Source organism: Felis catus, chromosome F2 (genome assembly GCF_018350175.1).
Source record: "Felis catus isolate Fca126 chromosome F2, F.catus_Fca126_mat1.0, whole genome shotgun sequence".
Classification (NCBI taxonomy): domain Eukaryota; kingdom Metazoa; phylum Chordata; class Mammalia; order Carnivora; family Felidae; genus Felis; species Felis catus.
In genome coordinates, this window is record NC_058385.1 from 43,560,722 (window position 1) to 43,588,579 (window position 27,858).

Below are 27,858 nucleotides of genomic sequence, written 5' to 3' on the forward strand. Positions count from 1 at the left end.
AAATTTGAGGGGAAAGGAGATGTTGTTGAACTTGAATCTATATTTCTGAAGAAGAATCGCCTGGAATTTTATAAAAGCAAAGAACACAAACATCATCTTTGTGTTTATATTAGGGAGTAAGCATTTAGGTGTTTATATTGTGTTTATATTAGGGAGTAAGCGTGCAGTATGTATTTTAAACATTTTTTTCTTTTTAATCTTTCATTGCACCTGAAGAATGCTAATAGTTACCAAATTGTTCTTTGGCAGAGTAACCTGGTGCTCTCAGAAAAGAAAAAAGAAAGGAAGTGTGATAGGATGTGATTGTAGCACAAGACAAAATTATGGGTCCTCAACCCTGAGCAGATATTGCCTAATCCAATGATGCCAAACTAAGTTACCCAGGAGCATCTCCCCTCATTGCGTTATGTACATTACACAGCAATGAACAACAGTTTCCATGGCTCCTAATAACGAGACTTTTCTCTTTATTACGAGAGCAAAGTGGGGGCTTACAGATAATATCTGAGCTTATCTTTGAGCTGCTCAGCCTCCTCATCTACGTGCCACAGCTTCTCTCAACTGGCGCTGGTTATCTCAGGAATAAAGTTTTCAGTCTCTAGAAACAGATTTCTTCCTACAGCCTGAAAACAGAAGGACAAAGATCTTGTTATGTGCGCTAAGATGGTTGAGGGGAACGGGCATGACTCCTGGCCTGTCACTAACTGTGATCAGCTTTTCAAATCCACATGGAGTGCATTCCCAGCAACTCGTGGCGTAGTGAGGAACACGGATGTTTGTAATGACGCATTCCCGAGAAGCAGCAGTTCTAACAGCCCAGTGACCTAGCTTACTCATTCCAGTTTCTTTGTGCAGAGACCTTTTATTTTCCCGAGTCCTTCACCATGTGCTAACAATTAGACAGTGACTCCATAAATGAATGCCATGGATGGTGGGTGATGTGTTTTCTTAGTTCTTTATTGAAAACATATGGAGATGTTTATATATAAATAGAAAACAATAGAATGCTGCCATCATGTTAGCAGCAGCTAATAAAATTCTACATGAATAGAAATTAAACATGTCTCTACCTACGCCAGAATTCTGGTTTACTGACATCTGAACATCCTGTGTAATTCAGCTTGAAAAGATGTTTTATTATTTTAGGCTTTTTATTCCTAGTTGGGAGGAAATTGTGGGGCAAGACTTGTTTGCTTTTTGGGGATTTTTGTTTTGTTTAGTTTAGTTTTTGTTTTGTTTACTCTTTCCTTTGCTTAATCAAATTACTTTATTAGCAGGGATGATAAATTCTGCCCAAGCAGACCTTTTATTATGATCATGAAAAATAACTTTAAACTCTATGCATTTGTTTAACTACAGTCCCTGTATTTTTAAATTAAAACCGAGGACTTGTGGCCTGACACTTGGGAGAAAGCTTCAGCAGACAGGGTGGTGGAGGGTGGAGAGCTTTGGAAAGCCGACCTCTGCATCTGAATTCTGGCTGCTCCACTGACTGACAGGGTAACCTTGGAAAAGTTAGGTAACGTTACTAAACCTCATTGCTTCCTCTGTGAAATGAGAACTACAGTACCGCTTGTCTCACAGAATGGTTGTGAGAATTACCTGGCATAAGCTGGAAAGCATTTCCTACAATATCTGGTAATAGGCAGCCCTGAAAAATGCCACCTGTCATCTTTGTAACAGCTAACTGAATGGTTTATGGGGAGACCATCCTTGGAAGTTTGAGAAGTATAGACGCTTAGTAGTAAGACCAGTAAGGACAACCTTATTAAGTGCAAATTCTGCACCAGGCTTCACCATGAACTCTTTCTTACAACTCCGTGAACTGGCTGCCATTGTCATGCCCATTTCACAGAGGAAGAAACTGAGAGGTTACATAGACGGCATGAAGTCACACAGCCAATGACTGATTCATCTGAGAATTGAACCCAGTCTGAGTAATTCCAAAGCCCATACTCTTTTATCTCTCTGCTAAACTGGCTGCCACACATACCGCTAAAAACTTCATTATATACATTATTTCTTTATGTCCCTAGCAACATCCTGTGACATTGTACAGGGGCATTCACAAACTGTAGAGCCCCTGTCCCTAGGACGTCTGTTCATTTGCAGCCGAATCAGAGGGCCAAGAAGTTTTTAATGCACATTTTGTGAAGAGCTCTGGCAAGTTCAACTCACGCAGCCACTCTCACTGTGATCCACAAAGGTCTTACCTTTGAAGGTGCTCAAAGCTCCATATGCACTGGCTCATTATTCAAGCTTTGAAAAAGAGCATTTCTCCCACCCTACCGATGGAGAAGCCAGAGGCCAAGATGACAAGACTTGGGGACAGAGAGAGAAAGCCAGTGACCCCCTTGGTAGCCCAGCATGAAATAGAATAGCGTGGGTCCAGGGCTGTGTCGCCTCACCAGGCTGCTCCATAGTGTTGGATCTCACAGCCAAACTGCTGCCTAGCCCCACTTTAACCTAAATAGTGTGAGACTAGGAGCACTCTGTCTAATTTTCTTGTTGGAAGGATGGGATCTGCCTGTAGTATGGGAACCTCACATATAAGATTATCCAATTATGTTTTCATTTTGCAGATTATTGTGATGTTTCTATTCTCTTTTTTACAGAGGGTAGAGTTTGGGGTAAGAAGTAGCAGGACATATGAGGGGAGAAGGTTAGGACTGCCAAATAACATGTCAACTTGCTGACCTAGCATCAGTGTGCTAGCTAAACCAGCCCTGAATGTGAGACATTAATGCAAACATTGTGAGTATTATTAACTCTAATGATGCTGCTGTTGTGCAGTAGCCACAGCTGAAAGCTGAGATGACACATTTGATTATAAGTGCCTCAGGTCCTTCTCTGAAAATTACCATAAAGACAGAAACCTCCTAGAAACGAGAGTGGAAATGTGAGAAGACTTCTGCTTTGTTAACTTTATCAATCATTAGCAACAAAGCATGTTGCTAATCCCACGGGCCACCCCATTCAGTCCTATAATTGCCTGCAAGACCCTCCTTTAGAATCCACCATTCCTGTTCTTGCCCTTGTAACAATAGTACACTTCCATGGCAAGTTAGGAGATCATCGTAAAAAGGAATCTGTTCTAGAAAAAAAAACATGCAGCCCTCAGACTGTTATGTAAGTGAGAAATCATTCTAATTCAGAACAAGCCTTACTTATCACTCCATCCTATGCTAGTGATGGCAGTGTGGAGTCCTGGGAAGTGTAGGATTCCAGACTCAGCTCTACCATTTACAACTGTGTAACGTTGAGCAAATCACTTGACCTCTATAATCCTCATTTCCTTTTCTGTAAAACAGCATCAACCTTATAAAGCTGCTTTGTCTACTTTATGGGTTATAGAAGCAGATAAAAGGAGATTGCAAATGTGAAACCTCTCTGGAAGCCTTGTGCAAATGTTATTAATTGACTTTTACTGGGTGAGTATTAAGGAATGGTTAGCGGTGCCATCCAAGGATAGCGTGGGAATAACTCAACCAGGTAGTTGTTGGTAGTAGACCAGTCTTGGAGAAGTGAATGGCTCCTGAGAAACAGAAGGTCAGGCTAGTTTTTAGGTCCTTAAACTTGTGAGTCTTAGGGCTGTGTGGCAATTTAGTTGTGCAACCTGGCGACAGCGTCTTATATTCTAAGCCCTTGCAGTGACAATATAGGCTACACGAAACCACTGTGTGCTTTCTTAGCAGACTTTATTTGGAAAGAGCTTACAAACTAGTGGCCTGACACAGTTGCCAGGGTTTCAAGTGCTCTGGTTGTACACCAGAGAGAGCAGTGCTTCATGTGTTGTCCTATTAGCTCCCTCCCTGGGGATTCAACAAACGGAACAACAACAACATCAGAAATCCAAGACAGACCTGTCGGTTTGATGCCTTTAAGCTTCAGCAGAACTCACAATTAAAATAAGATCAAATACTCATTTAGAGGAAAGAAAAAAACGGAGAAATAGGTCCGCAGGGCATACCTTCTTTTGTCTGAGCATGACTCACACTATCTGGAGGTCCCTACCATGTAGTAGGAATCGTATCCTGGTACACACTAAGCATTTAAGAAAATTGGTGGAAAGACTATTATTGCTAGCAGAAATAATTGAGTAACTTCAATATTAAGCCTTATATTTCCTTTCATTATATTTTTTTAATCCTTCCAAGTCAACTTGTGTTTGGCAAATCCCAAGATGAGTAATTGTACATCTCAGAGCACTTAACTAGCATGCAGACCAGACCCGAGGTCAGGCAGAGAAGCGTGTGTTTTGGTAAGAACTGCCGAGGAGATAAAGCATTTGATTATTATTGTTTGATAGTTCCCAAGGAGAAAGCACAGAGGCAACAGATAACGAACCAAACACTTTTCTCTTCTGTTTAGGCAAATATTTCCAACTACAGCCTGGTGATGGAGTCTGATCTGGGAACCTTCTTACCCTCTGGGCTGCAATTCACTGGCAGCGAAAAGGCCAGGACCATCGTGGAGGAGGTCATGAGCCTGCTGCAGCCTGTCAACATCACACAGGTCTTTAGGGCTGGAGAAGGGACAGACATTAACTTCTGGATCCAAGCTGGAGTGCCTGGTAAGACTAAACAATGAAGTTGGTGTTCCTTAGGTTCTGCTACTGATTTAAAATAAAATTGCTATTCAAACATGCCACAGAGGATACTGATAGGCCAGTTAATACACGGAAACTCTAAGCTTTGTCCATAATCTGATGACTTCCAGACTTGGAATAATAATACTCATTTGTATTTTTTTTCTAAATTATAAGTTCCTCACTCCCAGAAATTCTGCTTTACTGATTCCTGGATTGCACCTACAAATATGGTGTGTTTTTTTTGGTTATTTTTTAAAACAGGTATCTAAATGGTAATCTCATGACCAAAATTTGAGAAATCGAGTACAAAGCAATTATTACTACTAATATGCTTCTAGTTCTAGCTCTGTGCTAGGAAATCTTTTCTGACCCAAATAATTCCCTACCCAAATACCATGGAATCTGAAATTTTACCAGTAGAGCTTTATTTTTTGAGGGTAGGGTACTTCCTACTCATCTTTTTTTCTTAATGAAAACTCTTGGACATAAACTAATCTCACATGATCAGTGATTTATCAGGTTGATATTTTAAAGACAAGTCCTGGGGAAGGATAAACTTACAGAATAGGAGTTGGCCTCAAGAGGTCACAGAACTAGAACGTGAAACAGTCTTTGTATACTGCTTCTCAAATTTGCCCTAGACTGGCCATGGGAAAGGGTTATTGATGATATTAAGCATCTATGAACTGAAGTTGTTCCCTCCTTATATCCATAATCAAAAACATTGTTAAAGGATCTATTTGTATTATGCCATTCAGTAGTTTTAACGTTACTGTTTCCAGAACTATTTCTGTGGCTACAGAGCATTCATAGGTGCAAAATAGATTTCACCAATAGCATGCTGCATGGGTTTAAGATTTTTAAAAAGCTTATCCTTAAGATATTGTATATTTTTAAAACATATTTTAAGTTTGAAGGTTTATAATAATCTTTCATAACTAAAAATAGAAGGAGCTTTCCTTTATTCTAATGCAAGAACCTAGATTCTGTTTCATGGCGTGTGTACATTTTAACCATATTTTGAAATATCATTTGCATTGATGGGGCTGTGCATCATCTGGACAGATCTGAGACTCCTCACATTTCTGTCAGTTCTAATTATGATCAAGGTCTAAGGGAAGGCAATTTGCCCTTTTAAGCTATATGGAATAATTTGTTTGAATTTTAGATTTTTCCCAAGGCTTAACTTTTTTCATAGGGATGTTCTCAAAAATTGAGAAAGGCTGAGTAAGTTTGTGGGGTGGTAAATGTAAGGAAAAGACTGACAGACTGTGGGTGAATTGAAGTGGAGACCGGGGGTGTGTGGAGGGCCAGGGAGGAGCTGAAACCAAAACCAGAAGTAGAACAAAGAAACTTGTAAAATCTCTGCTCCCAGGGTCGCTTGCTTTCGTTGCACTGGATAATTGAGAATTTGCTCTAGCTTTATTCCTTCCATGTAGATGTTCATAAGAATGGTTCTGTTTGCAATTAACAGGTTGGTTTGATTGGTAAGGATTGGAAAGGTAAGGAGGCCTTTTCCTCTTGCCAACGTGAGGTCAGATTTGATCAGCAACTAATGGAGTGGAGTGGGGAATTTGAGCTCCATTATGGTTTCTTGAGAATTAATACAAGTTACAATTTCTTGAGCTCTTGTTACTGATCAGGCACTCTATGAGGCTTTTGTAGACACTCTTTTTTATCCATACAACCATGCTAAGGGGAAGGTACAGTCATCCCTATTTTGCAATTAAAGAATCAGATTCAGAGGGACTAAATAACTTAGCCAAGGCTATCCTGCTCTTAAGGGCAAAAGTTATCCTGAGACCAGGCCACTTTGTTTTCAAGGCTGGTGGCCCTTTTCCCACAATGTGCAGCAACACAGGGGAGTCTGGAATGCTGAGATGGCCTTCCAAATCTATGGCAGTGTCTGAAATGTTTGTCTTACTCAGCTCTTACTTATGCAAAGGATTTCAGTTCATTCCTGCTCTAGAAAATTTTACCCCTGGGGAAAGGAGTTTGTTATTGTAAATAACTACTTATTTCTTCTAACATTCTTTGTTCCACTCCCCTCTCTACCTCGGTGGATCAGGAAGGCTTATAAAACGTCAGTGGTTCATTTAGACAGCAGCTAATGTTTCCTGGAATTCTTTTTAATTTCCTTCAGAATACTGTAAGATGGAACCAAATTATTTCTGTCTTCCCCTCTTACCATTAAGCTATCTTTTGATATTTCAAATTTGGTCTATTTCTGGAAGAAATGATGGAACTGCTTATATTGTGTCTCTTTTTACCTATTGAAAATTTCAGGAATTTTAGAAAAAGATGAAGAACCATAGTTAATCAGAAAAAGAAATAAGAATATGCCAGCTGTATGTATACCCTCTATTCATGAAAACCTGGCAAGTTACAGTAACTTAAATCTAAAGATGGTATTCAAAATATTAATTATGATTTAAATAACTGCTCACCTAACTTTTGAAAAATCAATGAGAAATAATATCCCAAACACCATCTTTCTTCTTTCTCTTTTTCTTTTCTTTCCTCCACTGACTCAATAAGTATTTATTGAGCCCCTACCATGTCCTATGCCTATCAAATTTCTGTAGTCTGATGGCGGGCCCCATTTTTTTTCATGTTCCTTATGTACTCAATAGTGAAATACTAATTAAGAACACAGATAGAATTAAAATTCAACATGATTTTCATTGATTATAGAAGCCAAGTAGATTGATTGATGAAAGAAACGTTCATCTTTGGAGAAGAGAGATGCTGTCCTTCATCCATCTATATGATATCCATAATGGACATAATAACTATCAACATAAAGATAAGGCTTTGGAGGGAGGAAGTTTGCTTTCTTAAAGTATCTTAGATGTGTTTTCCACATAAACTGAGTATTCTAGATATTTTTACACTCCAACCTACTCCCATTGCTACTTCCTTCTATACTCCTTCCTATTCTTCCCTTCCAAATCCTAGATGCTCTTTAAGGTTCACTCTGTTTTCATCAGTATCCGTGAATCCTTCCACAACAGCCCATGGCACTCTATTGCTTTTCTAAATTTCCAAAATACTTTTGTGTCCCACAATCTGGCATTTGAATTACACACTAATATTGTTCTTGGATTACTAGGAGTACCCAGTGATCAATTCTTTGAAGTTAAAGTCAATGGTTTCTACTTTTCTTCTTCTGTAGTTCTTAGCTTAATTTTGGGAAACATTTAAACTCTAGTAAATCTGACATGAGAGGAGAAAACAAAACCACAGAAACAATTATTTTCTCAACACGCTTCGGGTCCCTCATCTTAAGACTGTGGAGAAAATGAAGGATGCTGAGAAAAGAGATATACAGGTAGAAAAAATAGTAGAAGATTGGCATAAATTAGGGAGGCTACAACAGTTAGGATTATTTCCCTTAAAGGAATAAAGACTGAAAGGAAATGCTGAATAATATCTTCTAGTCTTTAATGATTCTCATACATTAATGGTAAATAGAGCATGGCTTAGAGTGGTCTAAGAGATTTTGGTTAGTCTCTATTCAAAAACTCTAGAGAGCAGAGAGACTTTCCATCTTAATTTTTTTTACCTGATTATCTAATTACAAGCTCCAGGTTAGAACAAGAGGAGTCTATTTCATTCGGAATATGTCAGTAATGAGATATAATCCACGTTTTCCAAATGTCCTTGCATGCATCCTTCTCAGACATCTTCTTTCTTTAGAAACTCTTCTATGAAATACACATTAATGAAAAAATTAGACACTCTCTTAATGTGACCTGAGGGAGTGAGCCTACCCTATTCCATACCTACCAATAAGAGTTTCCTCTGCTTCAAACTCTGAGTCAACCTTTTTCTAATATTGTTGTCATGTGGTAGACAGTGCGCTGGAAAGAATTAGAGAGTGTTTTCTGGCTTTATAGTGTCTAACTGCATGGGCTATCTTAGGCAAATGATGTCATTTTTCTCAGCCACGCTCATTTTTTTCTTTATATTTTTTAAATTGAAGTATAGCTGACACATGTTGCATTGGTTTTAGGTGCACAACATAGTGATTTAACAAGTCTATATGTTATGCTGTACTCACCACAATGTAGCTACCACCATATTCTGTCACCATACAATCCTATTACAATACCATTGACTATATTTCCTATGCTTTGCCTTTCATCTCCATGATTTACTCATTCCATAACTGGAAGCCTGTTCCTCCCACTCCCCTTCACTCATTTTGCTCATCCCTCCAGCGCCCTTCCCTCTGGCAACTACATTTGTTCTCTGTATTTATAGGTCTGTTTCTGCTTTGTTTCTTCATTTGCTTTGTTTTCTAGATTTCACATATAAATGAAACCATATGATATTTGTCTTTCTTTATCTGATTTATTTCATTTAGCATAATACCCTCTAGGTTCATACATGTTGTTATGAATGGCAATATCTCATTCTTTTTTGTGGCTGGATAATATTACATTCATGTATATACATATATATACACACACATACATATATACACACATATATATACACATATACACATACACATATACACATACACATATACATATATACATGTACACATGTACATATATCACATCTTCCTATTCCATTCATCTATTGATGGGCACTTAGGTTGCATCCATATCTTGACTATTATAAATAATGCTGCAATAAACATAAGGGTACATATATCTTTTTGAATTCATGTTTTAGTTTTCTTTGGGTAAACACCCAGAAACAGAGTTACTGGATCATATGATATTTCTATTTTTACTTTTTTGAGAAAACTCCGTACTGTTTTCCACAGTGGTTGCACCAATTTACATTCTCACCAAAAGTGCACATCCTCATCCACACTTTTTCCCCCATATCCTCCTCAACACTTGTTATTTCTTGTCCTTTTAATACTTGCCATTCTGAAAGGTGTAAGGTGATGTCTCATTGTGGTTTTGATGTGCTTTTCCCTGATGATTAGTGATGCTGAGCATCTTTTTGTATCCGTTGGCCATCTATATGTCTGTACTCATTTATTATCAAGCATTCTTACTAATTATCTACTGTATGGCACTAGGGAATCAGTAGTAAAGAAGATAGATAAGATCTGTGCTCTCACAAACTATACATTCTATTGAGTGAGACTTGGTTATCTTTTATGCAAAACAAGTATGGTAACCACCAAGCCACAATATGTACTCCTCCTCCTCTGTCCCCTATCTCACTGACTGGCACCACCATCCAGAAACCACAGAGTCATCATCCATTACATACAACAGAATGGTCTCCAAGTCCCACTTACTCTGAATTTCATTTATTTCTTAAACCTGTTCACTTCTCTCCACCACACAGACCTGTCTCATCAGTATTCACTGATTTTCCAATGGCAGCTTCCTACTAACACCCCAGCCTGCGTTCTTAGACCCCTTCCATCTAATTGGCTCACTGCTTCCAAAATGAACATTCTAAATTGAAAATCAATCTATTAGTTGGGTTGCTTTTCCTTGAAAAATCAAACAGAAGAAAAGCAAATTTTAAATTCACTTAAAAAGAGCTCGGGAATGAGTAGTTGCACAATAATTGATTTCGTCCACTACCACATCAAGGACCTCGGTTCTTTACATCTTTCCACTTCGCCATCCTCAGCATGTTGACTTTTGTCTTCAGACTAGTCCCCCCCACCCCACGTTCCCAAGATAGCTGCAGTTGTTCTAAGCAACAAATTCTCACACACTGTGCAACAGTGGAAGAGAGAATGTCCATAATGGATATCTCTTTTTAATCGTGAGGCAATCTCACCCAGAAGCCGCAAAGCAGATTTTTTCCGTAGTCTCATTGGCCAAAATTGTAAAACATGCCTGTGGCTAAATTAGGCAGAGGCGATGGAGTGGAATTACCAACACTGGTTTATTTTGATCAAATTTTACTTTCTGGGCCTAGAGTGGGGCCCAGTCACCACTGAAAGTGTAGCCTCCTGATATACAAGAAAAATTGGGATTCCTTAGGAAGAAGATGAGGATTTCCTCTGGTAAGCAACTAAGAAAAGCTGCAATATCTGTTTGTCTCTGCTTCTTGCTTAAAATCTTTCAACATCTCCCCGTTGTCTTCAGAGTATAATCTTTACCTAGCATGGAATTCAAGGTGTTTCTTGTTCCACTCTCTGGTGTGCGGCCACCACACCAGCCATGTCTGGTGTCATGGCTCCCCACCCCTTTCTGTTAATCTCCTGTACAAATCTCATTCCCCGAAGTTCCTGGTACACCTGTGCTCTCCCATTTCCTTGCCATTGGACCCAGTTGGTTTTGTCTTCTTCAGCAGCTAACTCCTATTCATCTATGGTTCAGCAACTTGTTCTCCTCTCACAAGCCTTCTTTACTCCTACTGATCTGGATGAGTGTACCTTGGGTATGCCCCCATAATGCCCTCTCCTTGTGGTGTTTACTCTTTTCACCGTAAGGTGATTGATGGTGAATTCCTCAGAGTTCCAAGTACCTGAGAAGTGCCTGGCCCTCGACAAAGTGTCCATGAATCAAATGCTGAGTAGGTAGGGTTTAGGTTTGTAGAAAGAGTAGGATAATGTGAAAGAGGTTTATAAACTCTAATGCCATAACTATAAGCTGTGATTACTTTAGGGACAGCTTTGCTTCATTGAGCTGTCCTCTTTCTTCACATATTGTATTGTTTTTAAAATCACAATTTCTTTCATCATTTTATGATTAAAAAGTTCAGACTCCATATTGAAGTACCAAATATGCAGAATACTCAGAATGTCACATATTTTCCATCTTGTTTGTTTCTAATACCTCATATGACATTAAACAGAACTAAACAAAACTTTCCATTCCTACATTTCCAAAGGCCTCTCTTCTAATATGTTCCAAGAAAGGAGAATGTCAGGACACAAGCAGGAATGGTAATGTAAAATAAATTGAAGGTCCAACCTCTGAACCCAGGACTCGTATGTCTCCTAGTCCCCAGATGGAGTAGTCCAACACTGCATCTCTATGCCCCTTTCCGTCCCTGATTAAGAGATTCCTCCTTTGTGGTGGAAACGCTCTCTGCCAATAATGTCTAGAGAGACCATTCCTGTTGGTGAGCAGACCTCGCCCCACTGGGTACATGAAAAGAGCAATCTCTGGTTTGTGACTCTAGCCTTCATTTAAACAGGTGGGCAGTTTCATTCCACCCTCAAGCATGTCTCAAGTGTAAACCAGGTGCTCTAGACACGTAGGACAGACATGAAAAAGATTTAGTACGTCTCTGCTCTTGTAGAGTTTACATTGTAGGGGGTGGGGGAGGGAAAGAGGAAGGAGAAGAGGCAGACTACAACAAAGAAATCAAGAATGAGAAGAAATATTAGAAAGAGAGAAGGGTAACATAGGAAATTATAGCAGGTGGCTGCCTCTTATCTCCAGCTCAAGTGAGTCAGAGCTCTTGCTTTAATATTCCATGACTGCTATATGCTAGATAGATATGTATATCATCCACATCAATAGTACACTATTGGAAATTGCTCATCAAAATAACTAATAATAGTTTTCCCCCTCGCAGTCGACCTGCTTCAACTCCACAGAAGCCATTGAGTATTTTGACCAAAGCAGACCTGGCTCATGCCTCTGGTATGACTGACTACAGTGTAGGGGCAGAAGAAGGCATTTTTTACACTATTGGGCAGTTAGTCACACACTGCTTTATGAAGTCTCTTCTGTTGTTACCTGGAACTGTTTTTAAAGCACATATTTTCACTTTAAAGTTAATATACTTTGTATTTTATCTTCTTAACTGAATCAAGGACCAAGAGAGTATTTCATTCATACTTATATACCCACAATACTCACTATTACCTAGCACATGATAGATATACAGCAAATGGTTGCTGATTAGATGTATCGATTTGAAGAGGAACACAAGAAAAGCTACATCACAGTAAAAGGAAGCTTTTGGTATAGCACCAGGATAAATACTACATGCAGAATAACTGTAGGAGCTCATAAGATGGGAGACAGGAAAGACCTGGAAAAGGAGAGCTTACGTTGGCTAATGAAGACTATCTAGTATCAGAATGGACAGAAAGGGTAGAGAAGGGCAGTTCTGGTGACAGAAATAGTATGAACAAAAGCAGGTGTCCCCACTGGGAATGGTTAGGGAAATAACGTCACTGAGCAGAGGATTCATCTTGGAGAGCAGTGGGTGGTAAGAACAGTTGAGTATCTCTGGGCCAGATGAAGAAGAGGAATAAATTTCGGGTGGAAAACTCTTGTAGCTGATGCAAAGTCACCAGAAATCCCCAGCAGAAGAGGGAGTTGACGAGAACTGTGTTTTAGAAGGGAGTTTATAAAGTTCATACCAGTGGATACCCCATCACAGTCAGGCAGGAGACTCGGTGAGAGGACTGGGAGTGAGAAGGCAGATTGAGGAATTGCAAAGACAATTGCTGTAGAAAATCAGAGGAAAACATGAAATTATTCCTCCATTTTCTGCATTATAATGACTCTCAAAACACTATGACTTAAATTTCTCTCTCAGCTGTTTCCCCTGCCTTCCAACGATGTAGCCTAGAAAAATTTCATTTCTCTAATTGCCCCTATCAGGGTCTCAGGGTTAGTTCTTCTGGATTCCCCATCCTATGCATTTGAATTTCTGTCAGTTTCGCCTAATACTTTACAGATACTCAAATTAACTTCTTATGTAACACTTCATTCAACAGGTAGCTATATTATAAATAAATTATGGAGGATACAAAAATAAGAAGAGACCCCTTTTCTCTAGGAGTTCACCAGCAAAGACTGACTGTGAGTTAGTTTACTTAATAATCACAAAAATAAGGAGGAAGACTTCATCATGGAAAACTAAATAAAGCTACATTGAAAGTTTCTGAGGAAAAAACCCTTAAAATTATATGAAGGCCAGTAGAGTCAAAGGAAGTAGGACCTCAAAATATGTATCCTCCTTGCCAGCTACATAAACTTTGTATATCCCTACTTTAAGTGTTAGATTGTAAAATTCAGAATGGCCTGGCATACAAGATTATTTTAAATTATGAATTTAAAAATTTATTACAGAAAATTTCAAGTGGATTAGATACAAAAGTAGAATAATTAATGAATCCCCACGTATTCATCACTTCAGGAATTCTTCATTCGTGGGCAATTATATTTCATCCATACCCCAATCACTCTCCTACACAGAGATTATTTTGAAGCAAATGCCCACCTTTATATTATTTCATTTGTAAATATTTTAATTTGTATCTCTAAAAGGTAAAGGACTCATGTGTGTGTGTGTGTGTGTGTGTGTGTGTGTGTGTGTGTAACTACAATCTATTATTCCTCCTAAAAATATTTTACAATCATTTCTTAATATCATACCAAATATAGGGCCAGATTTCAAATGTTTTCAGTTGTGTCCAAACTCTTTCCCCCCTCCACAGTTTTCTTTGTTAAACCAGGATTCCAGTAAGGTTTAAACAATGTAATCGGTTGATGTGGTTGGTATCTTTTAAGTCTTTTTTAATCCATAGGTTTTACCTTCATCTTTCTTCTTTCTTGCTGCTTGTTTGTTACAGAAACCAAGTAATTTGTCCCTTGGGATTTCTTTATAGTCTGGATTTAGCTAATTCCATTCCCATGGAACCATTTAACATGTTTTCACTCTCCCATATATTTCCTGTGAATTGGTGGTTGAAGCTAGAGGCTTCATCTGATGCAAGTTTGATTTTTCTTTACTTTTTTTTTTTTTTTTTTTTTTTGGCAAGAATACTTCTTAGGTGCTGCTTTTTACCTCCATCAGGAGTAGTATATACTTGCCTCTCTTTTTTTGATGTTAACAGTCATTGAAGGTTATTTCATTGGGGTTGCAAACGGTAATTTTGATTATTAGTTGAAACAATTCTATAAAAAAGAGCTTTCCCCGTATTGACTGTCTGATCACCCTGAGGTACTTTCATTTAATAAAGGTAAGATAAATGTTTCATTCTTTCCCTTTACTTACCTATTTTAAAATGTACTAGTTGGTTCCTTAGTATCCTCCAAAAATAACTAATTGGATTATTTTTTGCTATTGCTGTTTACTATTAGACTTAAAAATATAGTTGTGCTTCATTCTGTTGCAATAAGTATGTTTATTTTATGCTCAAATTATCCTCTCTGGCCAGTGAGAGCCTTTTAAAGCTGGTCCCTGAGTCCTTTTGACATGACTCTTGTAGTTATTGATAGTGTTCTAGCTTTGTGATGTGACAAAATGTTCCAGACCATCTTGTATATTTCCTTCCCAGATCTGGAATTAGCTATTTCTCCAAAGAGCCCAGTTTCTTCTAGTATGTCATGGTATTTAGAGGCCACAGTCTGAACATTAAGTGTGCTTATTGCTAGTGACTTGGTCAATGTTTCTAGGTCATTTCAGTGGATAGAACTAGGAAATATGTATATTTTTTCTCTAAGAAAAAGTATATTATGAAGTATATTATATTTCCAATTAAATCTCAGGATTACAAAGTTGTACCTTACCTCACTGATGTTATATCTGCATTTCCTTTTCCCTTGCCAAAATTCCTGGTTCTTAATGCAACAGCATAACCACTCATTTGCCTTATCCCACAACACACACATAGTAGTTTCAGAATAGCAATACCACACAACCAGTAACAGCATGATTATTGAAAGCAGTTTGTTTATTATAGGATTATTTGTCTTTAGTATGTATATTCCTCTAGAGATATACAAATTTCTGTTAACCTACAATACAAATTACCCTTAATGTGATATCATTGCCGTTTTTCATATTTTTGTCTTAAAACCCAAAACTACTAATTTCCAAAATGTTTAAATGCCTATTTATAATTTTTCTTTATAAATCAAAAAAGAGGTTACAGATAAGAATGATTATGAGACTTATTAAAATAATTACCCTGAGTGTCATCATTGAATTCTCAGGATATACTACTGTGTACTCTTTCTTCTTAGACCTGACTCAGACAGTTTCACAATTTCATTCATTCATTCGTTCATTCATTCATTCAAGAGATACCTAATAAATATTATATGACGTTCAGACAAGAGGAATAAAGAGGGAATTTAACATGTATTGAGTGTCTGCTATGTCTCAAGTGTTATTCTAGCTGTTTTACATACATTATCTCAAAATTTTATAAGAATCTTTTGAAGTATACATTATTATTCTGTAACCAATTTTCAGATGAGACAGTTGGGGCTCAAGGGGCTTCCTTTGTCCAAAGTAACAGAACTGTTAAGCGGAAAACCCAGAATTAATATATTGGTCCATTTTATTCCAATGTCATATATAAGGTACACTCCCTATCCTCAAGGAGTTACTGGAGGGTTGAGACACAGGAAGAACAAAGTACAATAGAAGTTCAGGCAAAAGAAGAACTAAATTGTGAGGGGCATCACAGAAGAGGTGACAATTTGCCTGAATCTCAAGAAAAAATAGAGTTTTGTTGGATAGAGAAGGAGTGCATTCCACATGAAATGATGGAAATAAACAAAATTGCATAGGTTAAAACACGCAATGGGTTCTTGAAAGGATGAATAGTCTGGTTTGGCTGGAGTTTAATATAGGGAAATAAACTAAAGCTGAAAAGGTGCCTAGGATCCCAGCTGGGACCTGAATGCCAGTCTGAGGATTTAGGACAGCCAGAAGTGAGGCATAATAGAGCTCAATCCCAGCCATTGGGTAGGTTTCAATCTAACCCACATCTTCCTCCTTTCAGAGACTCAAGGCAAAACCTAGCTTCATAGATCACACACCTAACAGATTGGTCTGCCTGTCTTCTAGCAGTTTCTTGCTAAAGCTGAACTTATTTTTTATGTTTTGCTGCTTGAAGTTTTGCCAAATTAAACCTTCTAGTTAGACATAGAGTAGTCCCACGAAACATTGCACAGTGGTCGACACTGGTTGCACTGGAATTCTCAGTATCAACAATGAAGTCTGACTGTAATTGGATATATTTGGAGTCAAATAAGCCTTAGAGTACTGTGATAGCTCATCAATTTCTTATAAAAAAATCTGCTAAAGTATATTTATCAATTTGATTACTTTAGTAAGTATGGGATTATGGAAGCAATAGAAAAAATATCATAATGCAAGAGATTTGGGTAATGGGACACCTTGGTGGCTGTCAGTTGAGCCTCCAACTCTTGATTTCAACTCTTGACTCCAGGGTCATGGGATTGAGCTCTGTGTCCAACTTCACAATGAGCACGGAGCCTGCTTAGGATTCTCTCTCCCTCTGCCCTTCCCTCACTCTCGTGCACATGCTCTCTCACTCTGTCTTTCTCTCCCTCTCTAAAATTAAAAAAGAAAGAGAGAGAGATTTGGATAAAATTGAGTTCGGATTTGGATAAAGACTTTTTACTCTAGAAATGAGTTATATTTCAATGATATATATAATAGACTCTTTAGTTCAGGTAACTTTGGCTTAAGATCCTTCCTTTGCTCAGTATTAAAGTTAAAAAAAAAAAAACAAAACACAACAACCACTTAACCTAATATTCTCATACATTCCCCTCATGGGGATTTCTAACAGTGAATTAAGTCTCCCCATCATCCTGTTTTTATAACAAAGTGTGAGATTGCATAATTCATGGTAACTAAACTTTCTTTTACCGTATGACATTTGCTATCTTAATTGTCCTTCCAGCTCATAATGCATAAATCAAATATAGTTGAGCTCTGTAAAATCTATTAGTTATGGATCTTTTGAGATCTGAGTAAGCTATTGCCTATTTAGGACAAGTTATAAAAAATGTCCTTAGTATTCCCCCTTCCTTCTTTTCTTTCATTCTTTCTTTCTGTCTTTCTCTTTCTTTCTCTCTCTCTCTCTCTCTCTCTCTCTCCCTCCCTCTTTCTTTCTTTCTTTCTTTCTTTCTTTCTTTCTTTCTTTCTTTCTTTCTTTCTTTCCTTCCTTCCTTCCTTCCTTCCTTCCTTCCTTCCTTCCTTCCTTCTTGTCATAATAATTGAGATAGTCTCCTGGCAGGTGAGAGAAAAGAATCTTACGTAGAGAAAGGGCACGGCCTTCATCAATACCCAAAACTATCCAGTTATGGAAAATATAAACCCACATGAAAATGTTTGCTGGACCCATTTTTACAAAATCTACATTTTTGAAGATGTAGTCTATTAATTTTTGTTGATGTCATATTTAAGAATGAAGGTATTTATAGATACCTTTTTAATATTTTTAGTCAGCACTGTACTGCAAAGTTCAATACATAAATGGATCTGTTGTCCAGTGATTTCACACTCACTATTCCTGACAGAAGATTTTATCTGCGATATCCCGATAATTGTAGTCACATGGCATATTAGTTTTAATTGCCCCACCATAAGCTTTAAGTTTTCATTTTGTGCTAGTGTAGTCATAGCCCATATAAATCCAAGATCTGTGTTTAGGTTACGGTTGTGGTTCACACCCTTGACTGCACTTTAAAATCACCTGCAGGGCTTTTAAAATCATATCAACCTGGGACCCCACTCCCAAAGATTCAGACTTAATTGGTCTGGCTGCAGTACCACATCAGTTGCACAAGTCCAGGAAGCATCATTTATTGAGAACATATTCATCCCCAGGGCCCCCGAACTTCCCGGAGCACAAGTCCACTGTGTTCTGTGTGAATGGTACCTGCTGTCCTTGTACAAACTTGGAAGCCTAAAGAGGGGGCATGAGCACACCTGTTTTTAGAAGCTCCCCAGGTGATTCCACAATGCAGCCAGAACTGAGAACCATGTAAAGGTATAAAATAGCATGAGACAATAACAGCATGTATTTAGGAGCCAAGTAGAAATGGATTCAAATCTTGCTCTACCATTCTTTAGCTGTGGAACCTTAGGAAAGTCATTTAACCTAGTGGAGCCTCAATTTCTTCATAAACAAAATGAGAAGAATAATACCTGCCTCAGGGCTTCTGGGTGGCTCAGTCAGTTGAGCGTTGGACTTCAGCTCAGCCCACAGTTTGTGGGTGCGAGCCCCACGTCGGGCTCTGTGCTGACAGCTCAGAGCCTGGAGCCTGCTTCCAATTCTGTGTCTCCCTCTCTCTCTGTGCCTCCCCCACTCATGCTCTGTCTCTGTCTCTCTCTCTCAAAAATAAATAAACGTTAAAAAAATTAAAAAAAAATAATACCTGCCTCATGTGATTATACTGAAAAAAAATAATAAATACAGTCTAAGTGAAATGCTTGGCACAAAGTTCATTCTCAAGAATCCACTATTATTGGGGCGCCTGGGTGGCGCAGTCGGTTAAGCGTCAGACTTCAGCCAGGTCACGATCTCGCGGTGCGTGAGTTCAAGCCCCGCGTCAGGCTCTGGGCTGATGGCTCGGAGCCTGGAGCCTGTTTCCGATTCTGTGTCTCCCTCTCTCTCTGCCCCTCCCCCGTTCATGCTCTGTCTCTCTCTCTCTCCCAAAAAAATAAATGTTGAAAAAAAAAATTAAAAAAAAAAAAAAAGAATCCACTATTATTATTTCAGTTATTGAAGTAAAATTTCTGTATTATTCTAGACTTCTTCAGTACTGACAGAAATCAAATGTGGACAACCTGAAGCAAAAAATGGGAAATTCAAGCAAGCCACAAGAAGGATAGGGTTGGATTTGGTCTGTTGGATTCCAGCATTTGAATGCTGTTAGGACACATATTCTCTCTTGTGCTTATTCCAGTTTCTTTCATGGTGCCTTCATTCTCTGAAGCCAGCTGTCCCTGGAGAGGCTAGCCTATAACCATAGGCAACTCAAGCCTTTTATATCTCTATAGCTTCTTATGCACAGAAGAGTAACTAATTATATTCAACTCAGTTGAGAAGATCACAGTGACCCGGGCTGGCTCTTATATCCACCCCCATGGTCAAGATGTATAGTCCTTAAAATGGAGAGAAGGATAATGTGCAAATGAACACAGTAACCACCTTCATTTTCACTATTCAAATAATTGAATTCAAATAATATAAAATGCACAAAACCTCTGCCATCGTAGGATCTAAGGAAGAGCAGCAGTAAGGTCCCAGAAGCAGTCACAAAGTACCCCCAGTTTAAAACACCTAGTCTCTGGCCGCCTGTGTGGCCCAGTCAGTTAAGCATCCAACTTCTGCTCAGGTTCATGATCTAATGGTTTGTGGGTTCGAGCCCCACATAGAGCACTGTGCTGACAGCCAGAGCCTAAAGCCTGCTTCGGATTCTGTGTCCCCCTCTCTCTCTGCTCCTCCCCCACTCGCGCTCTGTCTGTCTCTCTCAAAAATGAGCAAACATTTAAAAAATAAAAATAAAACGCCTAGTCTCATCTGCATCGTCTAATACCTGAGTGTTCTCCCCTCCCATCCCCACCCCACAGTCTCTCCTTACCTATGGGAGGGGGGAAATTTAGCAGTTATTAGGAACACACTCTACAGCTACTTTACTGTGCATGTTACCCAAGAACAAGACACTGTGCAAGAACAATCACAAAGACCCAAAGACCCCCTTTAACATTTAACTTGTTCTAGCCACTTATCTACCCCTTGTGGTGGTGAAGGAGCAAGTGTCATGACAGAGGAACAAGATTCATCGCTTTATCGCAAGTGTGCTTTGGACAGGTTATTTAACTTCTCAGAGCTTCAGTTTCCTAATTTGTGAAATAAGGGCAATAATATTTCACAGGACTGTTGTAAGAGTTGAATATATTTGCTAAGCAATAAGGTCTTTGAAAGTCAATTACACTCTAGATATTGGATCTCCAATAAGTGGTTTCAGGGTTTGGGGAATAGCTTTATATCTACAAAACTAACTGAAGAGGCCTTGCTATGAACATGCTCTCATGTATTTAGACCCAGTAGAGAGAATGGCTGCGCATATACTTGAATATCCTAGGAAACACTGCAAAAGATGCACAAGTATTATTGATATTCACTGACCTTTGGGTCTTAGCACACTTACTTTGTGGTTACATAAATGAGTGATGGAGCTGCTGGCATTCACTGTAAGTCACCTTGCTACTTTACTGGTTCAAGGGCATTATTTAGAAAAGCACCCACTCACTTCACTGTAACATAGAATAACACTTTAGATAAGGAAGTAAAGAAGAAAAAAGTCAACTATTAATAGCATTACTAGCTCTTCGATGTCAAATGATGCTTCTGGGGATTCTGAGGCTTCTTTATAGTTCCTAGTCAGCCAAAGTAAATTGATTATGGGTTGATGAGAGTTGGTGAGAGGATTATAGGAATGAAGGTGTAAAAGCCAACTGGCTCATGGCCAAGGACACAGATGGCACTCTGACTCTTATGGGCAAAATCAAGTTCCAGATTATATGCTATGGACCAGCTATGTATTCTCTATTGGCAAGGAACCTCATCCCAGACAGTGATATTAAAATAGTATGCATCAAAAATATATATTTAGTATGCACCTTTTCTGACCTGAAAATGGAGGAGTTACCTGACTAAGCCTTTTATAGTGTCAGTACTCCATAATCAAAATCCCATATATTTCCATAAGTTAAAATTGCTTTCAGTGTAAACAGTGGTGTTTTGAACAAAGGAGCAGTCTACTCATGAACCTTTACCTTTTAGGTAAGCACAGAATTGCCTATATCAAACAAACATGAATAAAGGTCAGCTATGAATTTTAAATTGCTCAAAAGATTGGTAATTTAACATCACTAAAATGTAGGGAGCAAATTGATGAGAATATCTTGGAAGAGAAAGAATATATTTTCCTAATTTTTTTAAACATCTGGTCTTCATACTAATTTTATTTCAATTTTTGTTAATATAACCACACAAATGCCTGATTTATACAGTTTAAGTATCCCATAGCAACGTGATCTTGTGTTTCTCTCTTTCATTTCCTTCCTAGCCCTCCCCTTTTATTTCTTGAGAGAATCAGGAAAAGGTTTTCTGTTTCTTCTCTGTTGAATCTATTTATGAAAATTTAAACTAAACAGCTTAGCACAATTAAGCAGGATGCCTCATTCATCAAACCTTCATTTTTCTAAGACTTCCATCCTATCAGTCACCAAAAAGCATGTGTTAAGTGGCAACTGTTTCTAGTCTGTTGGCATGCCACATCTGTTGACAATTACAGAGGTGCGTAAGACGCCATTCATATCGTGGTATGTGCTTCCCTGTGCCTTGGGTCACAGGCCCTCAGGGACGTTTACAAAGTGTGTGCTTTTTCACTGTCCTGGAACTAAAAGTTTAATTTTGCCTGAGAATGTGTTTATGCACCTTGTAAAGGAACTAGTCATTCTTTTTTGCTTTTCCTTACTACGCGGGGTGTGTGTGTGTGTGTGTGTGTGTGCGCGCGCGCGCGTGTACGTGTGCACACTCACCAAAGAAAAACCATGCCAGGTAATAAGCACAAAGACTTTCTTTTACATACCCACCAACCTTCCTTGTAAATTGCTGCTTTGGATTTTTATTCATTCTTTTGTTTGTACCATATTTCTTGGCTTCTCTTGGATTTTGTATTTTTTTTAATCCTACTTAATTCTGGTTTTATTTCCTCATGTTCTTGGTCAAGATTTAGATCAGATTTTTTCAATATATGTCTGCAATTACCAGTCACTGGGACCCTCTCTGAAGTTATGCCCTCTTTCTTTTGGGTCTCTTCCTGACCTATAAGCATGTTTCATTCTATAATCCATATTTCTAAGGAAGTATTTAGAACCTCAAAAAGCTGAATCTATAAGTCATCTACCCAAGTATTTTATCTCCTGGAATAGTTGGCAATATCCAAAATGTTGACATTTTCTCCTGTTTTTTTTTCTTTTTTTTTTTTTCAATGTTTATTTATTTTTGGGAGAGAGAGAGACAGAGCATGAACGGGGGAGGGGCAGAGAGAGGGGGAGCACAGAATCGGAAACAGGCTCCAGGCTCTGAGCCATCAGCCCAGCTCAGAGCCTGACGCGGGGCTCGAACTCACAGACCGTGAGATCGTGACCTGGCTGAAGTCGGACGCTTAACCGACTGCGCTACCCAGGCGCCCCATTTTCTCCTGTTTTCACTTAAGTATTTAATATTGGGTATGCATGATCACAGTAACATAGTTTGAGGGTGTTTTTTGTTTGTTTGGTTTTTGTTTTTTGTTTTTCATTTAAAAGAGAGGTACTGGAATGCCTGGGTGACTCAGTTGGTTGAGCATCTGACTCTTGATTTTGGCTCAGATTGTGATCTCGTGGTTTGTAGGATTGAGCCCCTCCTCGGGCTCCGCGCTGACAGTGTGGAGCCTGCTTGGAATTTTTCTCTCTCTCTCTCCTTCTCTCCGGCCTCTCTCTCTTTCTCTCAAAATTAATAAATAAACATTTTAAAAAATAAAATAAGAGAGGGGTACTGCTTTTGGACATTGTGAGCATATTTTATTAATATTATGAATAATCAAATGAATTCTAGAAGAGCTACCTTAAGGGAGTTACTTAATGGCTAAAAGAAGAACTAGGAGAGAAAGAAGTTGAGAACGAGGTTAAAGTCAATGGTAGTTTCATCCATGGTGGTTAATGGTGTTTCTTAATATTTAAATATCAAGTGTGTTGTAATGCTTAATTATCCTTAATATCTAAATGAATCACCACCATATTGAAGAAAAGAGGAAGTGACCTACAAATTCTTTAGTGTTTCTTGAAGAAGAAGGAGCAGCTTGAGGAGCTTGGAGAATTCTACAGGAGAGAGGAAGTTGTTAGATCCTAGGCTCCCATTTCCTTCAAATGAAGAAAACAGGATGCATGAGCGTGCCTCTTCTCCAACATTAAATTTTGCATTGGTTTGCTATTAAACTCAAGGGTATGTGAAGGAAGCAATTTTAATTGCTTGGCACTTTAAAAACCTGTTCTACTGTTCAGTGGGTTAGAAATATTTTGAAAATTTGATTGCATTTACAGCCATGCAAATTTACCTGTAATAAATTTCTGCTGTAGGCCTAAATAATCTGTCTTCTAGAAATGAACATATAAATGCAACTATAGAATGCTCAGAAGGGCAAGGGAGGCCAGTATTTATTGATGACCTGCATGGTACTAAATGCATTGCATTCACTATTTTATCCTCTCTTCTTAATATCCATATGAGTAGATACTGCTATTTCTATTTTACAGAGGAGGAAACTGAGGCTAAGACCCACTAGGAGCCCCTACCTAACTTGTATGAAGTGCAGTGCAGACCCGCCCCAGCTGTTTGACTGCAAGCCTGTTTTCCTTCTCAGCTGTCTTTACATCCCTGGGGTGATGCTGAAAACAGTGAGGAGTGGCAGCTTCTTAGTTCACGTAGGCTTTGCAATCAGTGCAGCCTGATTCATCGAAGACACACACCCAGCTTCATACACACAAATCCACTTGGGGCCTGATTTATCTGGATTTGTGTCTAAATTATCCCATATATCAAATAATGCTAGATACTCTCTCCAATTTCTGCCTGGTAGCCAGCTTAAAATGTCTCAAAACTCCCACTGTTCAGAGCAATACTAAGAACGTTGTCTTATGTTAATCAAGTATACACTGTGCTGTCTCGTATTAATTAAATTTATGGTACCTAAATCAAGAATCCTTCAGGTTGGCTTTTGAAGCATGCTCTGTCTCTGGCATGGGAAGAGCCTATTTTGAGATTTTCCTACACAAAAAAAAGTAAAGAGCCACCATCAGGTATTGTTGAGAGCCTTTTCAACTGATCCCCAAACGTAAGAGGAATCTAGCTTCTCTGGAAGTTTTTAATAAATCTCATTATCTGACCATTAGTCAAATGCCCAGAATATGACATTCCTTCATTATTTTTTTCCACTTATGGTTTTGTTTAAAGGCCCTTTTGATGTTGTTTGCCCCCAGGTAGTGGTAAATGACCATGATTGCTAATAGGCTGGTTTCCACCAGCTAACAACTGCCTCATAAATATTCAACAGGGGCATTCTGTGCGAAGGGCTGGGGAATTAGGTGACCTGCCAAGTCTTTCCACATCTAATATCTATGATAATGGCTGCAAATTACACGGGACAGAAGGAATGGTCTTGCACTGTGAAAAAACGAAGGGAAATCAAGACAGCCTGTGGCTCCTAGCTGCAGTAGTCAGCTTGCCTGGCTGAGAACACCTTTCCCAGGCGCTGTTCACTGAGGTTGCTGCCTTTCAACCCTGCCTTACAGCTGAGGGCTAGGGTGTTCACCCCTGCTTAACCACAGTCCTCACCACCGGGAAGAGTCGAGCAGTCTTTTCTCTTTGTTTTAATCTTTTGTTGTAATGGTAATTAGCATTACACCTTGAGTAGTAAATTAAGAAATCCAAAACAGAATTTTAAATTTAAAAGGCTTTCCCACTAGGAATCCAGTTGCATTAATTTTGTGGACTGAAGGTAAACTGAATTAGCTGAGTGTGTGAATTCATTACCTTATTCTAATCCTCAACATCACAAATGCAAAAGGCTGTCATTAAATTTGAGAACTGACAAGAACTGGGATTTCTCAATATGAGTGTTGAAAGATTAATTTGAAAAGATCTCACTAAAAAATACAAAAGTTTATTGCTAACGTGGGATATTTTATATTCATAGTCTGTACCTGGTTTTAAAAAGTGCCCCTTTGCAGTACCTGGTTTAAAAAGAAGTGATACATCATTTAGAGCACTTGATCAAATTTTAAATTGAAATACCTATAGTTATTATTTTGTCCTGGTGATACGTAAGCACAGTTTATAAGATGATATTGGAAATTTCTTTGTCATCAGAGGATATTTGATTTGCATTTATTAAACATTTTACATCCGAACAGAAGTTAAAAACAAAGAAAAAGAAAGAGAAAATGAGCTCCCCCCCCCCCCATCCATTCTTTTCAAAATATGATTTCGGAAAAGAAAGTATTTACTCCTTTGACAATATCTCATTACTGTGTATTTGTGGTAAAAATATTAGTGGTAAAAAAGAAATGGTACTAATGAACACAGTGGTAATAAATTTCACGCAAGTATAGTTAATTTTCACCAAACTAGTTGCCAAGCTGGTAGTGGGGTAAAAATGGTACATATTTCACTTTTGGTCAGTGGCATTTTAATTTTATAAATAGCATCTACTTTGATTTACACATCTGTAGCACGTTTTAAACATCTGTGTCTAAGACGACCATTTGGGAAAAGGAAGCAAAAGGTTCGCTGGCTTCACTTAGTACCTGTTGTCTGGTTCTCTGTACTGCATTCAAGTCCCAAATGAGATTTTGTAAAGAGAAATTGTATGCAGTTTGCTTACTTATTATAGAGTGAATAACCTAGGATGGCTTTTTACAAGCCAGCATGTGATTTTACTGACTTTTCAAATGTTATGCAACTGTTGAAGAACTTAAACATCGGTTCCAACAGTGAAAATTAGAATAATTGAGATCAAGCGCTAGAGGCTGATGGTTCTCTTAACTCTGTTACCACAGGAGCCCTTCACTCCCTTGTGTTGCATTTATTCGTTTGCAAGAGATTTTTGCGTTCAGAACATAAGACCTAGTTTTAAAAATGCTACTTGGGGTTGCGGGGGTGCCTGGCTGGCTTAGTCAGTAAAGCAAGTGACTCTTGATCTTCAGTTCTAGCCCCACATTGGGTGTAGAGATTGCTAAAAAAAAAAAAAAAAAAAAAAAAAAATCTTTAAAACAATACTACTTTGAGTAACAGACTGGTTTGTAGCATTATTTTCATCCAACTTGATTAATTTTAGCCATAGATTGCTTAAAAGAACAGCTTGATTAAAACTATTAGAAAAGGAATATATTGCATGTAGCTTAGCCATAAAATATAAAGTCCGAGCTATGCGTGAAATAACTTTTAAAGGTAACCCTTCTATGGAAAAAGATAGTATGGGGTGCCTGGGCAGCTCAGTGGGTTGAATGTCTGACTTCAGCTTGGGTCATGATCTCAAGGTTCATGAGTTTGAGCCCCACTTTGGGCTCTGTGCTGACAGAGCTGGCTTCGGATCTTCTGCCCCCCTCTCTCTCTGCCTCTCTCTCTCTCTCTCTCTCTCTCTCTCTCTCAAAAATAAATAAACATTAAAAAATTTTAAAGATAATAATTTATAATATTACCACTCCCAAGATACGTAGACAGCCATTGCTATTAAGAAAATCACACTGGGGCGCCTGGGTGGCGCAGTCGGTTAAGCGTCCGACTTCAGCCAGGTCATGATGTCGCGGTCCGTGAGTTCGAGCCCCGCGTCAGGCTCTGGGCTGATGGCTGATGGCTCAGAGCCTGGAGCCTGTTTCCGATTCTGTGTCTCCCTCTCTCTCTGCCCCTCCCCCGTTCATGCTCTGTCTCTCTCTGTCCCAAAAATAAATAAACGTTGAAAAAAAAAAAAAAAAAGAAAATCACATTGATTCTGTCTACCCTTGCTGTATGTCTGCTTCTTTCCTAAAACCACAGTCCTAGAAGCAATTTTAATGATCCATGATATAATCCTTAGTTTTCCCCTTAAACAAGACCAGACCTAAAGCCATTGATTCTAACATCAGAATCGTCTACTAGATCCTTTTCATTTGCTGTTAGTATAGGGGTATCCCCTCATCCCCCATGAGCATAAGAATAGCAGTTTTGTTACAAGATCTGGAAAAAAACCCACATTGAATCTCTTACTGCTGTAGATGTATTTATTTTGTAGTCATTAAAAGCTAAGAGGGCTCCTCAAATTTTTGCATGATGATTCCTGAATGAAACATTTGCCACTTTTTCCTTCTCAGCACTACCCTAACCCTTATGTGTATTGAACTCAACATCAATAGGGGTTGGGGGTGTTGATCCTTTCTTTAACTTTGGCCTTTTGCAAACACTTACTTACCCTGGACCAGTGGTATTCAAATAATATAATTAAGAATCTCTTGTAAAGCCTGTTAAAAGTACAGATTCCTGAGTCCCATACTAAGAAACATTAATGTAGTAAATCTGGGTTGGGATCCAGAATCTTCATTTTTCTTAAGTTCCCCATAAGTCCCCTTATGACTAAGATGTAGGGTGTCCAGGAACCATCCTTTGAGGAAAGGCAGGGGTTCTGGGTCCTTGTTCATGTGTTCAAACAGCATCAACTTACTGTAACTACCTAAGAATTTCATGATCTAGTCAGTGTTTTCCCAGATTTAATAATGTTATCAGATTCAGAACCAAAGGAATAACAACTGGGCTACTTGGGATGAATAGAAGTTTGGTGATGCTGAGAGCACTCTAGAGTGGGAAGACCTGGGTGAGTTCCAGAGCCCTGTTGATGAAGCTTTTGCAGTGTTGAGAGACTTATTACCATGACTCAGTTTTCTAGTATATGAGTAGAGATAATCATCTTTGCCTTCTACCCCCATAATACCAAGACTCTGACAAATACAGAGGC

The 27,858-nt window shown here is 38.6% G+C and overlaps 1 protein-coding gene across 8 annotated transcripts in view; it reads left to right on the forward strand.

The window, feature by feature from the left end:
- The window catches only part of CPQ (carboxypeptidase Q), a 429,842-nt gene that overhangs the window by 284,628 nt on the left and 117,356 nt on the right, over positions 1–27,858 (forward strand). For all 8 annotated transcript variants that reach the window (XM_045050098.1, XM_019822921.3, XM_019822922.3 and 5 more), the window contains exon 7: positions 4,372–4,573. In XM_045050098.1, coding sequence (XP_044906033.1) covers positions 4,372–4,573 — 202 coding nt within the window. The remainder of the gene's footprint in view (positions 1–4,371; positions 4,574–27,858) is intronic.